Source organism: Emydura macquarii, unplaced genomic scaffold (genome assembly GCF_026122565.2).
Source record: "Emydura macquarii macquarii isolate MOO-44397 ecotype Brisbane River unplaced genomic scaffold, CSIRO-AGI_Emac_v2 contig_318, whole genome shotgun sequence".
Lineage (NCBI taxonomy): Eukaryota > Metazoa > Chordata > Testudines > Chelidae > Emydura > Emydura macquarii.
Genome location: NW_027130455.1, coordinates 12,316,796 through 12,334,534, shown reverse-complemented (window position 1 = coordinate 12,334,534; position 17,739 = coordinate 12,316,796). Strand labels below are relative to the sequence as shown.

The 17,739-nt window shown below is 43.1% G+C and overlaps 1 protein-coding gene across 6 annotated transcripts in view; it reads left to right on the top strand.

The window, feature by feature from the left end:
* The window catches only part of PRSS23 (serine protease 23), a 46,247-nt gene extending 30,413 nt beyond the window's left edge, over positions 1–15,834 (top strand). The window contains exons 3-5 of one of the 6 annotated variants that reach the window (XM_067568596.1): positions 2,265–2,586; positions 11,338–11,447; positions 12,027–15,834. In XM_067568596.1, coding sequence (XP_067424697.1) covers positions 12,040–13,158 — 1,119 coding nt within the window. In that variant the 5' untranslated portion in view covers positions 2,265–2,586; positions 11,338–11,447; positions 12,027–12,039 and the 3' untranslated portion in view covers positions 13,159–15,834. Of the gene's footprint in view, positions 1–2,205; positions 2,587–2,964; positions 2,981–3,344; positions 11,448–12,026 lie in introns of those variants that run through there. The other 5 variants (XM_067568610.1, XM_067568619.1, XM_067568613.1 and 2 more) reach the window with 5 other exon arrangements.
* Positions 15,835–17,739: the final 1,905 nt, after the last annotated feature.

The window sequence follows — 17,739 nt, the reverse complement described above, 5'->3', positions numbered from 1 at the left end:
TGATGCTGTAATCAGCCATTTTAGGGAAACAAGGATACGTGCTGAAGCCAAACTGGGTGAGGTAACGCACAATTAACATGTATTTCTCTGCTGTCCCCCTTGCTCTTTCCAACCTTCACTTTAAAATCCTTTTGTGACCCCAAATAGACCATTCCCATTGGCTGACAGGACACCTAGAACCTGGGACTGGTGTCTTTTGAATATATACAAAATCAGAATAAATTAAAGTAAAAAGATTTTGTATGTTACTTGAACTGAGGTTCCAGCACCATCTCTGCTTCTAAGAGTATCCACATGGAAAAGCAATCTATGGCTTATTTAGTAGAGTATGCTTTTCTAGTTCTTTGTAAAGTTAGGATTAGCGAGGACTCCAGTCAGCACACAAATTGATTCCTGAAAAATGTATACTTACTGTATCGGCTAATTGAAATCAGCAAAGAATTCTGGCAAAACCTACAGGAATTTTCTCCACAAATTTGCAGGACTTCTGCATCTGTGTTTGTATCTATTTTTCTTGGTTCTTCAGAGTCAACAAAGATGGGCAATTAAAAATAAATACAGACATAATATATAATACAAATAATTAGAATCATATATTTGCATGTGTGACAAACTGCGTTTGGACTCCTATCCTGCAGACATGTGTGTGAGCAAATTAATGCACGTGAGGAGCCCCATTGATGGTACTACTTGGGTGTGTAACATTACACATGTCTGAAAGCACTCACAGATCAGAGTCTTCCTTACTAAGCTGAATAAGTAAAATTTGTTCATAGAGTGAAATCCTGGCCCCACTGAAGGCAGTGGCAAAACTCCCATTGACTTCAGTGGGGCTCAGGATTTCACTCATAAAATTCATACTTGCATCCACTCCCACAGCCATTCTTAGTGTGAGTACCTGTGGATCCCGCCCTTATTTTGAACTGACCAGCTGACTCTGCAGGATAAGAAGTTAAGGCCTGAAAGAATCATTTGTGACATCTCTTATTAAGCAATAATATAACAATTCCACACTAACAGCCCAGACACTCACTATTGTAAGTTGCGCTTTTACTGCAGAATTCAATATGCTATAGCAGGCGTGGCCAAACTTACTGGCCCTCTGAGCTGCATACAACAATCTTCAGAAGTTTGAGAGCCGGGGCGCGCCTGCCGGGGCTTGGGACTTCAGCGCCACAGTGGGGTGCTGGGGCGAGGGGCTTCAGCCTTGAGGGAGGAGGGTCTCTCCGCCTTGTTGCTGCTGAAGCCCCGAGCCTTGGCAGGCGTGCCCCATGGGGCTGAAGTCCCAAGACCCCCCCCCCACTGGACAGAAGCCCTTAGTCCCATCACGCTGCTACGGGGCAGAAGCCCTGAACTTCCTCTCCCCCCCATTCTGGTAGGCGCAGAATGTCTGGGAGCATCTGGGAGCAGGGGGTTGCTCCAGGAGCTGCACTGTGACTGTAAAAGGGCTTCACATGGCTCGTGAGCCGCAGTTTGGGCACCCCAGCACGATGTGAGATTCCCGGGGTGGGCTAGTTAGGGGGGCGCTGGAACCATGCATAGAGTGGGGGGTGCTGAGAGCCATGGAACCCAACCCTGTATATGAAGGAAACCACTTCAAGCCAGGGGGTGCAGCAGCATCCCTGGTCCAGCACCTCTGCAGTTAGGGGATTCAATGGTTCTCCCGTTTATTTTAAGTCATCTAAGATACGAAACTGGCCAGGGGAGGATCCCTGCCTTTGTACATGCCCCTCAAAGCCCTGCCTCTTCTCATGGGGCAGTGAGGGCTCGGTATTAATGCCACAATGGGCTCGTGGGGGGGGAGGGGGGCACCTTGTAACACCCCCCCCCGATCTCCAAGCTGAGGAGCGAGGGCTTTGTGGCGTGAGCCACTCTGCAGACGGCGAGCGCCGGGCAGGGAAATAGGCAGCCACAGACCAAGGCTTCGCCGTTCCTCGGGGGCTGGGAAGGAACCGCAGCCCCCCGGGGGGTTTTTGGAGGGGGCGCGCAGAGGATCTTCGCCAAAGACAGCCCCGCGTCGACGGGCAGCTGCAGCCCCGCGCCGTGCGGCGGCCGCCGGCGGCGCTTTGTGCCGGGACGGGGTGTGTGCCGGCAGTGGGGGTGCTGCGCGGGGCGGGGGGGGCAGCAGCCCCAGGCCGGCCTCCTGCAAACTCCCGCAATCCGGAGCGCGGCGGGGCTGGGTCACACGGCGCCTGCGCTGCTCAGGCGCCAGTTGCTGTTTGCAGAAAAGTTTTTGGGGGAGTTTGTTTTTTTTTTTTGTGCAGCTCGCCCAGGCTCAGCGGCAGCCGCCGAGCGGCAGGGTGACACCTGCCAGGAGGACGTAACCGCCTCTTCCAGCCCCACCCCCCCGTGCAGGGGAGTTGTGCATTTGGGGAGCGCCAGGAAAACGCCGCTGTGACCCGCAAAGCGCGTGCAGGAAGCCGAGCGTTTCCCGCAGGGGGCAGGTCCGCGGCAGGCGAAGATTCCAGCCGCGGGCGGCAGCGGAGACGCCTGGAGCTATGGGACCAGAGCCGTCACCTGCCTGATCGTGCGCCGAGGGGCACTGAGCTACAGCCCGGAGCCTGGCCCTGCACGTGAGAGGCGGTGGTGAGTACGTAAAGCGAGCCTGAGCAAGGGCGGCAAGTGTAAACCCACCTGGGGCACAAATTCCTCCTGGGGCTGGTGAGGCTGGCTTTTTGGTTTTTTTTGGGGGGGGAGCCATTGTGTCTATAACTTTTGCAAGCTGTAAACAGCCTGCTACAAAAATGCAAATTCCTTCAGCAAATCCCTGATCCATGGGGTCAGAAATAGCCAGGGGCAGGACAAAGGGTATGGGGATGAGGATAACCAAACTGCCTAGATGTGTGAAAAGTGTTACTACCTGCCTCTTTTCGTCGTGTACAATAGTTTTAGTGCTGGGAAAGAGATATAAGTACAAAACCACACAGACATCTGCTGATCAGACATAGCTTCTATGGACAAAATAGAAGAGTAATTTCAGGTGAGAAGATGCTGAATTCCATGTCAATATCACAGTTCCTAATTGAGAAATAGTCTTGGGCGGTGTAGCCGGGTGTAATTTATTTATTTAGGAAGAATGAAATCACTTGGCACTAGGTTAGCAGAAAGAAACCAGCCAGTAAATTAAATCGAATCCAAGGAATTATTTCATGACTGTTGTCTTTCCCCCAGTGATTTCATCTGCACTCAGTTTTGTTCACACATTTTTAGGATGCATAAAGCAATTTCTTTGGGTACAGATTCATGTTTAACTTTTATCTACATGAATGTGAACATACCTTGGCCAACACCCCCTATTTCCCTTCCCTCCCGCCCCGCCCCTCCCCCCCCCCCCAAATCTAGCAAACAAAAAGTAGAATAACATTTCTTTTTGGATTCTGACCATGTACTGAAATTATCTAACTCCTGAAACTATAGTATCAGCATTTGTTGGATGCAAACACCTCTATTTCAAGCTATAATCATTCATCATTAGTTTTTAATTTTTAAATAGAAGAAAAAAACAGTAGGACTATCATTGTGCAAAGTACACCATTTTAAAATACAAACAAGGACTGGCAGTGCATCTTATGAGAAAACAGCTGATAAAAGTCTTATTTGTTTTATTTCACACTGGGTGACACCCAGGAGACATTGGTGATAGCCAGCAGCTGGAGCAAGTTCTCCTCCTTAAGGAGTTGTGGTGCTGAGCTCTGCACCGAATGGCTAGAAGTCTATCAATAATCCTTTAAAAAAATATCAAATCGTCTGTATTTTAGACTATTGCTGCAACTAGGGACATTTGAATATTGTTCTGAGGGTGGGTGATAACTTGAGTGGAGATACGTTTTGTAATGTCCCATAGGGAACAGTGTTTGGGCAACTACAATAACTCCTGTCACACTGCATTACAGTGTGTATTGTTCAGGTTGGTTGATATCAGTGACCATGTGTGTCATCACTTACAATTTGCTAGTTTAGAGAAATGGCCCATAATCTGCCATAACACAGTTAGATCCTGTGCAACAAAAACCAAAACTATTTTATAGCTAGGGTAAAAAATGGACAGGCAGACAGAAAAATCTTCTAAAGAAATTGAACTAACTGGCAAAATATAAATATGGTTTTATTTCTTTTTTTGTGACACTCTAATACATGTGCCAAAATGCCCGCTGTGTCTACTGTATATGTTGGCAGATACCTCTGGCTTGCTAGTATTGAAATCTGTTTCAGGTTTTCGAGCACATCTCTTCTTATAACCTTCAAATTATTGGAAAAGGGACAGAGTGAGTGAGTGAAACTTTACTCAGCCACTGGCCTCTCTGTTCAATGTCACTGACAGACTAATGTATACACATTGTGTTTTGATTGCACTGAGGGCTTCTGTGACTCTTAAACTATGGCTTGGCTAATTTTGTGTTTTAACAAGTTCCGTGACTAAGAAAGAAAAGCAGCTGAGGTTTTTTGGCACAGGGGTGACAGTAATTTGGTTCATTTCTGTAATTTGGTTTGAGGTAGGTTTTTCATTGGGTTTTTGTCACAGTAATCATTCTGGCCTCCAGCCCTATGGAAAAACTTTCTTCATTTCAAAATGTAATGGAGACTAGTCTGTTCATAGGATTTCGCACTGTACATTCCATGATTTATTTTCATTTTACAGTCGATTATGAGTACCCACCCCTGAATGCTGAACTCTTCCAAAAAAGTACTTGCTTATTAGAAGATGATTCATGTACATTCTGAACACAGCAGTTCTTTTCACCAGCATTTTCTTAAGGCATGAATAACTGTTACAGACAGGAAAATGTGTCTGCATGTGTTCTGGTAGTGTGGGGAGCCCCGGAGTATCAGTCAGTGTTTCCATTCCCAAAGCAATTGTAATGCCATTATCACACATGATCATGTACAAAACACTTTCTGGAGGTTCCTAGCCTGCATAGCAGAGCGATATTTTGTATTGAGTAAAAGAGTGTGCTGCGCTTTTGACATAATTTAATAAAGTGTTGTTTTTGCCATGTCAGTCCCAGGATATGAGAGAGATGAGGTAGGTGATGTAATGTGGTTACCTTCTCCAGACCTAAGGAAGAGCTCTCTGTGAAACTTGAGAACTTGTCCTTTGCACCAACAGAAGTTGTAAAAGATATTACATCAGCTACTTTGTCTGTCTCATAATTCAGTAAAAACAGAACAACAGTTCTACATTTCAGAACAATATTATCACCAATGAACTAAACAAAATTTGTTCTACTTACTGTGTGTCAGAATAAGCTTATTTAGATATATACCTACCTGAATTTCTTATGTTTTAACAGTGAAATAATAGTAATTTATTATCTGGATACATAATTACACAGACAGAAACAAATGTCCCACTCTGTAATCAGTGTTTGGCTACTAATCTGACCCAGAAGCTTTTAATTTTCTTTCTCTCGTGCCTTATTTATGTTTTGATAAGAATTGAGATAACAGAATAGTAGCTGCTGAAATGGCCTTTACATCTAATAAACTCACAATGGGAGCAGGCAGCCCTAAAGACTTAAAAAGACAGGGAAAGGTAACAGAAAGCTTTACACAAATGTATTAATTGCTGTAAAGCTGGCTTTAAAAGAGTTCAGAGTAGGTACAGATTTGATTAATTATTTTGAAACATGTTTTCTGGGGATATGTACAGTTCCAAGACACTCATCTTCTTCTTCTCTTCATTGGAAGACTACCCTCTGCTGGCTGAAACTACATTTACACACAAAAGGGGAAACTTCCGGCTTTGGGCAAATGATGGTTTCTAGCAGAGGTTTTCAACCTGTGGTCTACAGACCCCTGGGGGTCTGCAGACTGTGTCTAAGGGGTCCGTGAAAAGTTGTCGTTTCCATAGAACAGTGGTTTTCAACCTGTAGTCCGTGGACCCGTGGGGGTCCGCAGACTATGTCTAAGATTTCCAAAGGGTTCTGCACCCTCATTCAAAATTTTGTGGGGCTCTGCAAATGAAAAAAGGTTGAAAACCAATGGTTTACAGAATGAAACAATTCCAATCTCCCCCTCCTGCCCGCTCTTAAATAAACCAGCTAACGGTGAGTGGCAGTTCTGTCACCAGAAGTGGCTTTCTGTTTAACAAGTGACAAATTAACTGAATTAATTAAAAAAGGATCCTATGTCTATGTATGAAATTTCATATGACTTAAGGCAAGAGCTTCATGTTGTTCTAAAACTCTGTTTGAGAAAGAAGAAAGGAGCCACTAATGGGATATATTACCTTCTGCTCTGTCTAGCCAGGATGACATTGGTACTCGGTTCTGAATGGTTCCCACTAGGACCGGCCCTAGATCAAATGGCACTTCAGCACTCTCTGCTCCATTTGTTAAACTTTTGAATAGCTTATTTTTGATTGCCTTTGTAGCCCATTTCATGACTTTGGTGCACAATCTGCATGCATGATTTATCCCTGTCATATAAGACGATAAATTTGCATGCTAGGATCTGTAAATCTGTATTTATTCATGTCATATATAAGCAAATAAAAAAATGGTTTCCTCTAAGCTTATAGAAACTTTTTAATTTTAAGAATAACTGAAATGTACTAACATCGAGAAATTGAAATATGCACCAACATTGGGTGGACCAGTATTAAATAGTGTTACAGTAGGTGACAGCCTTAGAATGTTAACCCTAGTTCTTTAGTTCAAAGACCTTTGGTCTCATAAACTGAAGCACAGCATTAGAGAGATCCAAAGACTGGCCAATGGCCATTTTCAAGCAATAAAATAGCAAGTGATGTCAGTCCCTCGTTGTCCACAAAGATATGTTTTAATGAGCCTGAGCTTTGAAAAGCTGCACTTATCACTCGCAACTGTGACCAGCAGCATCAGCAGAGTCCTCAAAGCCATCCACACATTAGGAAAAGTGTCCTTTAACTCTGCATCATGAATGAGTTGGAGAACTTGCAGTGGAGAGGGCTTCTTGTGTAGCAAGATGTGATGGATATCTTCCAGTTTGACACAAAGGTCTTTATCATTGACATTTGAACAGTCCCCATATGTCAGCATCCAGAGAAGATCTGTACAATTGTTCAAGAGTGTTTTCCTATCCTCCGGCAGCTTACTAAGGTCATATAGCCTTCTCCAGGTCTTTTCTTTGTGCTTCCTTTGTCCAAACCTTTCTTCGACAGACACTCAAGCAGTGTCAAGAAGCGAGCAAAAAAAATCCTCTTGAATTTTTCTTCTGAGTTTCCCATCGCCTCATCTCTGCCCTTGCAACCAAACTGTCTGTTCTTCCAATGAATATGAGTTTCTTCCTAAGCTTAGCTCCTAAGTTTTCCGCCATTTCTTTGGCAGCAGTGATGGCATCTTCAAATCCATTGCCTTTGTAGATCACAATGAAATCGTGTCAGATTCTGGCCTTGATTTTACTCAACTGCACAAGTTCCATCACGGCATCCTAATCCCGTGTTTCTTTTAAATTGTTGCATAGATTGGAGTTTGATATCTATCTCTGGTGTCTGATTAAATATGTTCTTTATTAGTCGCTAGTTACTCTCTTCAAGTCTTAAAGCACAAGTACACTATCACAATTATACAATAAAACAAGGTTCATAATATCGCAGCTGGGCTCTCACTTTACTTCAGTTCGTTCTTATATCTCAGTGACTGACTGGCAATGCCCCGCCCCTTATTTACCCATGAGGACATAGCTGACAACATTCTGATGCTGACATGCTAACAACGTTCAAAGAAAATGTAGTTCTAAGAAAGTCTGGAAGGTTCCACAAGATTCTACAAAGGTCCAGAACATTCTAGGAGATTAGTGAAAAATGAATCCACATATGGAATACCTGAAACATTTTACTTCAAATGTTCTATTTTCCCTTTTGTTGCTAACAACAAAAACAACACCCCAAGCCTGGTGCCCCCCAATCCCGGCACCCCAGGCAGTCTCCTGGGTCCCACCGCTAAATCTTGCCCTGGTTCCCCCATAAGGTTCTCTCTATCACAAATATGGTTAGTTCTCAGTTGACTGATGCTAGAATATATGGTCTCTATGGAGCTAGACGGTAAGATTTGTCTTTATTAGTTTGTTATTCTGTTCTTTTCCTCTCATTATTTATACAATCAGAGCTCACTGTGCCATCTTTCTGCCAATTTGCAACTGTCTAATTCAGTAGATTTAGCAAGACCCAACTGGTTTCCAATATTAATCTAACACTTTGCTGTCTAAATCATGTACGTGTGTAAGTTCAGGGTGCAAGAAGGGAAAGGAGCATGAGAAGTCAACATTTCTGGTTGAATAAATGAGCAGCCATTTTCCAGTCTTGTGAAGTCTCTGATTTGTGATTAAGATTGATATTTAAGGCTGGCTAAGATTTTCCAAAAGTGACTAGTGATAGTGGATGCCTGACATCACGAACCCTTTAGAGGGTCGCTGCTCGACACTTTCTGAAAATCAGTCCCCTTTAAGGTGTCTGTTTGGCACTCAAAAATCAAGACACACAAAATCACTAGTTACTTCTGAAAATCTTGTAACCACTTCTGGGGTTAGGAGCTAGGGCACCATGTTCAGCTCCCATTTACTAAGTCTAAACCTACAAGTATAATATGCTTTTTTAGCGGTGAGGCAAAAATCTAATTTGCTGTGAAAGTCAATGTCTGTCCTGAACATAAGAATGGCCATGCTGGGTCAGACCAATGGTCCGTCTAGCCCAGTATCCTGTCTTCCCCCAACAGTGGCCACTACCAGATGCTTAAGAGGGAATAAACAGAACAGGCAATTATCAACTGATCCATGCCCTGTTGTTCACTCCCAACTTTTGGCACTCAGAGTTTTAGGGGCAGCCAGAGCTGGGTTGCGTCCCTGACTATCTTGGCTAATAGCCATTGATGGACCTATCCCCAGTGAACTTATCTAATTCTTTCTTGAACCCAGTTATACTTTTGACCTTCACGACATGCCCTGGCAAAGAGTTCCACAGGTTGACTCTGCATTGTGTGAAGAAGTACTTCCTTATGTTTGTTTTAAACTTGCTGCCTATTAGTTTCGTTCCCTATTCACTTTCTCCACACTATTCATGATTTGATAGACCTCTACCATATGCCCTCTGAGATGTCTCTTTTCTAAATTAAACAATCCCAGTCTTTTTAATCTCTCCTCGTATGGAAACTGTTCCATACCCTTAATAATTTTTGTCGCCTTTCTCTCAACCTTTTCCAATTCTAATCTATATTTTTTGAGATGGGGCAACCAGAACTGTATGCAGCATTCAAGGTGTGGGCATACCATGGATTTATATCGTGGCATTATAATATTTGCTCTCTTATTATCTGTCCCTGGTCTAATGGTTCCTAACATTCTGTTAGCTTTTTTGACAGCCACTGCACATTGAGGAAATGTTTTTGGAGATCTATCCACAGTGATTCCAAGAGTTCTTTCTTGAATGGTAACAGCTAATTTAGACCCTGTCATTTTGTAAGTATAGATGGGACTTCATGTTTTCCAATGGGCATTAGTTGCACTTACTAATGTTGAATTTCATCTGCCACTTTATCGCCAAGTCACCCAGTTTAGTGAGGTCCTTTCGTAACTCTTCGCACTCAGCTTTGGATGTAACTGTTGTAATTTTGTATTGTCTGCAAACTTTGCCACCTCTCTGTTTACCCCTTTTTCCAGATCATTTATGAATATGTTGAACAGCACTGGACCCAGTAGAGATCCTTAGGGGAACCTGCTACTTACATCTTTCCATTGTGACAACTGACCATTTATTCCCACCCTTTGTTTCTATCTTTTAACCAATTACTGATCCATAAGAGGACCTTCCCTCTTTTCCCATGCCTGCTTACTTTGCTTAAGAACTTTAGGTGAGGGATCTTAGAATCATAGAATATTAGGGAAGGGAAGGGATCTCAGGAGGTCATCTAGTCTAACCCTCTGCTCAAAGCAGGACCAACCCCAACTAAATCATCCCAGCCAGGGCTTTGTCAAGCTGCACCTTAAAAACCTCTATGGATGGAGATTCCACCACCTCCCTAGGTAATCCATTCCAGTGCTTCACCACCCTCCTAGTGAAAAGCCTACTTCCCTCAGTCTCTCCTCATAAGTCATGTGCTCCAGCCCCCTAATAATTTTTGTTGCCCTCTGCTGGACTCTCTCCAATTTGTCTACATGTTTTCTGTAATGGGGGACCCCCAAAATTGCTCCCCACATCCTTTCTGTAGTGGGGGGCCCAAGACCTTGTCAAAGGCTTTCTGAAAGTCCAATTACATACTATCAGTTGGATCACCCTTGTCCACATGCTTGTTGACCCCCATCAAAGAATTCTAATAGATTGGCGAGACATGATTTCCCTTTACAAAAGCAGCGCTGACTTTTCCTTAATGTATTATGCTAATTTACGTATCTGATAAATCTGAGGGAAGAACTTTGCCTACTTTTTCCTAAATGATGCTACTGACTGTAAAATTATCCAGCAGTAATATTTGAATCAGACACCTTTATCGTTTTCCAGCCCCTGGTTCCTGAGAGGCTCCCCAGCACCGCTTAGGAACAGAGAACTGCTTTGTAAAGAGTTGGGGAAACTTATTTTCATTTTTGTTCTGAGATACCTTCTGCAATGGTTTGTTGTAGTTTGTTCACTTCAGGTATTTCAGGAATGATCATGCAGCCATTATCAGTGTAGCCAGCAGGGTTTCAATATACATAAACTCAACCTAATTGTGACGTTTTGTTTGCATACTCCCTGTACGAGAGAAGTCCTGCCTGCCTTCTCATACCAAGCACTATGGCTCCTGCAGCGATTCAGCTGTATGGCTAATTTTCAAATAAACTTCAGTTACACATTTTCTTTGTTCTCTGCTGCTTGAGATACTCTGCCTGCGGTTCATAAACACATTTACAGTCCCTCTGCGCTGTGAGTGGGTTGGTTTGCATTTCTAATGAATTTAATTTACTGTGGAATAAGTCAATATGTTAGATGAAAGTTCCTTCAGTACCCATAATCTTTTTTCATTGGCTATCCTTACATAATAGCCGCACCTTCCCCATGCAAGCCTAAGGGGTAGAGTATGTAAAATAGACTAGAAACCCTTCTCTGTTTTAAATTGCAAGGGAAACAAGCTTCTAATATACCAATGCTACAGAAACCGGCCACCTATATATTTACTTCATCCACTTGATAAATCGTTAACCAAGATTATAAACCCCTTAGAACAGGAGCTCGCTTGTTTGTACAGTACCTAGCACTGTGGAGACCTGATCTCAATGAGGGCTTCTGGGGTTACTGTAATATAAACAATGGATAATAAGTCACTTTATTGTGACCTTTGGATGCAGATATATGTTAATAGCCTGACTTTTTTTTCTGCTCCCCTAAAGGTGCTGAGTACCTGCAGTTCCCATTGATGACCTCCTGAGGTCCCTTCCAGCCCTAATTTTCTATGATTCTATGATCTCTGGAGAATCGGGGGCCACCCGTTTACAACTGTGTAAGCAAATTTAGATTAGATTCCTGATCTTGGCACCCAAGTTTGAAAATGTCAGCCTAATGTGTTTGTTAATGTGTCCGTTAAACTAGTAGACAGTTTAATATCCAGTAACAAGAGGAATTTGAAACAATTGGGACCATTAAAATTCCTGGTTTGGAGCAGGTCACTCTTCTTAGGGGGCTTGTGAGGTGGAGCCATTCTTGTCGAGGATCTTGAGATGCAGCCTGTGTGGTCTAGGCTGCCTGACATAAAATTGTGTTATATCTGCAATGCTGCCAGTTTGCTAAAAATTGAAAAAACAATTAGTTGACATCTCCAGGTTGGCAGTAGACCACATAAATAATCCCAAGGTCAAGTACATGTTTTAAGTGAGCTTTGATGTATTATACAGGATTTTTCCTTTCCCAGTTACAAATTGCCTGATCCTGTGCATTGACTTCAATAGGGTCAAGATCTGGCCTTAAATAGGGATAAAATTTCAGAACAGTGCCAGGCATTTTGTCTGGCTAGCAAACTATTGCTTTGCAATGGTGAATAAATGTTTGCTTTAATAATCAGAGGATTCTTTTCTTTCCCCAGATTGGTGTTCAGCATGGCAGGTGTGCAAACTCTCATCCTCTTCCTGTGCGCTCTTAAGAATGTTTTACCCTCCAATTCCCGTTGGAAACCAACCTGGCCATCTTACAAAGTTCCAGTAATCCTGCCACAGTCTACCCTTAATCTGGACAAACCACAGTTTGATGCAGAAACCAAACTAGAAGTGGTATCTTCTTGTGGTCTAGAGTGCCACAAGCGTTCCCCGCTGCCGACGTATGAAGAAGTGAAGGACTACCTGTCCTATGAGACCTTGTACGCCAACGGTAGCCTTGTTGAAACTGAAGTAGGCATTTACATTATCAACGGTGGTGGTGATGGGTCACAACGTAGATCTCGAACAAAGAGGCAGATCTATGGCTATGACAGCAGGTTTAGCATTTTCGGCAAGGACTTCTTGTTGAATTATCCTTTCTCCACTTCGGTGAAGTTGTCCACAGGTTGCACGGGGACACTGGTGGCAGAGAAGCACGTCCTTACTGCAGCTCACTGCATTCACGATGGCAAAAGTTACGTCAAAGGAGCCCAGAAACTGAGGGTGGGCTTCCTGAAGCCTAAACTGAAAGATGGTAGTAAAGGGACTAATATCACAAGCTCAATGATGCCTGAAAAAATGAAATTCCAGTGGATCCGAGTGAAACGGACACACGTCCCCAAAGGGTGGATCAAAGGAAATGCCAATGATATCGGCATGGATTATGACTATGCCCTGTTGGAGCTCAAGAAGCCGCACAAAAGAAAATTTATGAAGATAGGTGTGAGCCCATCAGCTAGACAGCTCCCTGGAGGGAGGATTCACTTCTCTGGCTATGACAATGATCGTCCAGGAAATCTGGTTTACCGTTTCTGTGATGTCAAAGATGAAACATTTGACCTCTTGTATCAGCAGTGCGATGCCCAGCCAGGTGCAAGTGGGTCTGGGGTGTACGTCAGGATGTGGAAGAGACAGCATCAGAAATGGGAACGTAAAATTATTGGAATATTTTCAGGGCATCAGTGGGTGGACATGAATGGCAGCCCACAGGATTTCAATGTGGCTGTTCGCATCACACCTCTCAAATATGCACAGATCTGTTACTGGATCAAAGGCAACTATCTTGACTGTAGGGATGGATAAAGACAACCCTCCAGAAAGCACTTAATTGTCTTAATACTTATCCAAGGAAAAGCCAAACTTCTTTTGTTACAAATGTGTGTGATTCTACTTTGAAATACCTGGACATAATTTATAAAATTACAAGCAGGCACCCTTATTCTTTGGAAGGTGATTGTGTGACATAATTGCTGTTCAAAAATGTTAATTTGAGGAGGAAGAAAAACTGTTGGGAAGGGAGAGTTCAGGTGAAGTTGCTGACTTTGCAATTTAAGATTAATTTTGGGGTTTGTAAACAATGCAAAATCTGAACAGTCGCCAAAGAGTTGTCTGAAAGGCATGCTGTCAGGTAGCTCCTGCCTGCATTGTTTGTAACCCAAACACAGGATTTATAGAAATGTTTTAATCTGAAATTTTAAAAGAAAATGTTTCTTTGATATTGGAGATGAAAAGGGATGTTTAACAGCAAACTCCCACCTGCAGTGTTTGCCACTCAAACGTTGCAGTATTGTGCGAATGCATGAGAATCAGAATGCAAGAGGGACCAGGCTTACATTGTTGAAGATGGATGTCCTGCAACTAACATAAAGGGCAAATAAATAGATGTGATTTTTCCAACTTTAACGTTTAAGTGCTTTGGGGCTTTGTGAGGGCTAGGCAAGAAAAATACTTTTTGAACATCTAGGCCAGTGGTCCCCAAATTTTTTAGGTGATGCCCCCCTTACTCCTGTTCACACTCTCTCCTTTCCCCCCTTCTAGGAGCTGGGGCTAGAGCTGGGGCTGGGAGCGAGGCCCCAGTTGGGTTGGGGGCCAAGGCTGGGGCCAGAAGCGGAACCGCGGCCAGGCCGAGGCTGGGGCCAGGGGCCAGAGGCCGAGGCCAGGGCTACACCTGGGGGCGAGGCTTGTGCCAGAAGCAGAACAGGGTGTTGAGGCTGGGACCACGGCTGGGAGCAAAGCTGCAGCTGGACAGCGGTTGGGTGCAGAGCTGTGGCTGGGCCAGGGCCGGGAGTAGAGCCGCGGTTCAGGCTGAGATCGGAGCCAGGGCAGAACGGGGCTGGGTGGCGCTCTTTCCCCACCCCCTAAATCCCTAAAAGTTCCTCCATGCCCCTCTAGGGGGGCGCGTCCCACAGTTTGGGGACCACTGATCTAGGACACAATCTTGCAAAGACAGGCATGTATGGAACTGGAGTCACGCAAGCGGTGCCATTGAGGTCTGCTCACTTAAGTAGAGTTATGCATGGGATTAAATTTTTAGCATCTGGGCCACAGTTTTTAATGTGACAGTGTCCCTATAAACATATTGTATAGAAGGTAATAGGGGGAAGAGAGTTGTTGCCTTTTGTGACTTATCTAGATCTTTAATCATAGGAAATTTCTAGCCGTCGGTGTCCCATCCAGCAGTGCAAGCCTTTTGGGAGGGGTGGAGAGGCATCTTTAGTCTTTTTGGCTTCCTAAATTATAAAGCCCAAAAGTAGGTTGAAGGAGAAAGGATGATATAGTTGTTACTGCATTTTTCCTTCCATCCCTTGACGATCTGTGCTCTTCTTCCCACAGATGGATAAGAAAGAAAGAAAAGATTTGTTAACTAGATTTCGATATGTATCTCTGCCACCCCATTTTGACAAGGTACCTTAATCTGTATCTCAACTTCTGATTTTTTTTTTCTTACAGCATTTGGGGCAGTTTTCTTCCAAAATTGGAAGTTCTGAGTAGTTCTTCACAAGCACAGCTCACCCGTTCTGCAGCTGTAATAATTGCAGCTAATTGAATGAGCAAAATTGTAGGATGTAATCCAAAATATGGATAAAATGATGCACTGGTGTCTCTTATAGACATTGATGCTTGCAATTTTACTGTAGCAAAATTGTAATTCAAATAAAAACTGCCTTTTTATGGGTTGAAAAAATCCAGCCAAATACTCGTTGCACAGCAAACAATGTCGGTAAAACAAAGAACTTGCTCTACGTAATGTTTCTCGGATGGATTATGCCCCTGTATTTCAGAAACATCGCTAAGCTGCTGTCAGGGCAGCCTGCAGCTAGTCTTTAAATAAGAAGGTGGACACGGGTTCAGACTTTAGTCTTCATTCCATCCATGCCTCTCCCGCTAACTTCTGAAGCTCACTGAGTTATGCACTGTACAGATGTTACCGGGCCAAATTGCAGCGCTGTGCAGCAAAATGGTTGAGCTGAGCAGGCTTGCGTCTAGGTAGGCCTCTTCCTGAGCTTTATAGGAAAATTGTAATTCAGTTAAGCCTTATTTTTCTTTCACTTTACTAATGTTTATGGTGTAGGAAAACACACTCCTGATGGTGCTTTATCTTGCTAGAGGCTTTGGCTCTAGTTCTGAAAGCCATTTTTGCTGGAGCATCCTAAAGATGGTACAGTGTTCAAAATTGTGGAACCCTTCCTTCCTGGGTGTTTGTACTCGGATGCATACAGTTACTAATGCTTTAAAAATATGAATAATCACCATATGTATTTGACAGACTTCTTCTGCCTTTTTGTTCTAGATTTACTTTATTTTGTGGCTGTTAGCCAGCACACTTCTGTTTGAATGTATCACAGTGAATAAAGAAAAGTAATGGAATTTCAGTGCACACACTCTTGTACTTGTACCGTATCTGGGGTTGTAACTTCAATCTCTTTTTGCTGTTACTTATTTGTAAGGACATTCAAATACAGCACAGTTATATCCACATCCTCAGTGCTGTTTCTTCATTTATTTCCTTTCAGCTTTCTTTCCTTCACACTCATTGCAGATAATCAAATGTATTTTAGTAGAGATGATTATATAACCCTTTGCAAAGGCCTCTGGCAATCCTAACTTTCATGTGATCATTGCATTTCCAGAACAAGAACCATAGGATCATATTAGCTAAATATGAAAATGACCTATTAGAACACATAGTCAAACTCATTCTTAGTGTCACTGCACAGAAGGAAAGGGAGGAATTTGGCCCAATAATTCTGTCTCCTGCAAGTGCAGAATATAGTCTCATGACAGAATATAATGGATCTGATTGTCCGCCTGACATTGGTGTAAATCGGAAATAACCCCTTTGACATCAGTGATTAGTGAGAGGAGAATAGGGGCCATTGAGTGTAAATATGTCACATGCACTGAATTTTGTTTCTAGTTGTGCAAGATGGTGTGTGAAGTTTTGAGAATTTAGGCCCTGATTCATCGAAGCACCTGTACACATGCTTACTTTCCACTGAACCACATTCTTAAGTGCTCTGGGGCCTTAGCACTTACATGTTCTAAAGTGTCTCAATATAAATGTAGATGAGTTCCAGAGGGGTAGCTGTGTTTGTCTGTTTTTAGCAAAACAGTGACAAAGTGGGTTTCTGCCCACGAAAGCTTGTGCCCAGATATATTTGTTAGTCTTTAAGGTGCCACAGGACTCTCGCTGTTTTCATATAAATGCAGAGATGAAGTCAAGGCTGATGGAGTGAACATTTTCAACAGGCAAGCCAACTTGTATGCATCATTTTTTATCCGTCAAATTACCAGCTTGCTTATGCAGCAAGTTTAGAAATAGGTAATGAGAGGTCACTTTCCTCTTACCGTAACCCCTATGCGTGCACTTTAGGTTTTTAATGATAAACCGAAGGGAATTTGTAGATATCTTGGGTGGATATGTGCTCAGCATTGGTTTAACTGCTCCCAGGCACATCAATGAAGTTTTGCCACTGGTTTCAGTGGCAGCAGACTTAGGTCAGTGCTGAGTGGTTTTGAAAATCCCACTCTCTGAATGCATTTGTCTTGATGTTATAACGGGCTGTTTTGACTAGAGAAAACCAGCTCATCAAGGGGACAAAAATAATTTTTTTTTAAAGACACAATATAATAAATCCTCATCTTTTTCAACTGGTCTTACACCCCAAAGAACCCACAGAATTAGTCTAATAACATATCACATTGCTTTTGTATCTCAATACAGTGCAGAGGAGGAACCTGGATGTTCTGTTCCGGTTAGTTTTAGATTCTGGTAAATGAAATGGATTGTGTGGGATGACGCGAACCTCTCCTGTTACAACATCCTTACAAGGCTGACCTAGGGTAAATCCTGGTTAATCTGAAATAACTCTCCTCTCTGGATGGAGGTGTTGGGGGAAATGGAAACTAAAAATCAGCAAGAACACAGAATGTCCTCCCCTCTCCCAGAAGGTCCTGCTCAGTTTGTTTCACTGAGAGCTGTAGAATGTCAAGGAGGTCCATTGTCGGTATTCTCAGTATTCTCCTTGAATCTGTAATTGCTTTGCAATGGAATTCCCAGCCTGGCTGTTTATAGTGCAGCGATGATCTTAAAAGTTCCATGCTGAACTGTGAGCAAGTATAATACATGCTTGAAATTCTTTTCCATGTTGCCACTTAATCTGCCATTTGTTAGCCCTTCCTGGTATAGTGCCAACTCAATATGCACAATGTCTTTTACAAGAGAAGCTTTCAAAGAATGGAAAGAGCATGCCGGGTGAGTTGGAATATTTCTGTTTTCTTGTAGTAAAAGGAAAAGGTGGTCAGTCCAAAGCAGCAGAGAAAAGAGTGAGGATAAATGGAGCAGCAGTGCAGCACAAGAATGGACCTTAAAGTTGTGTATTG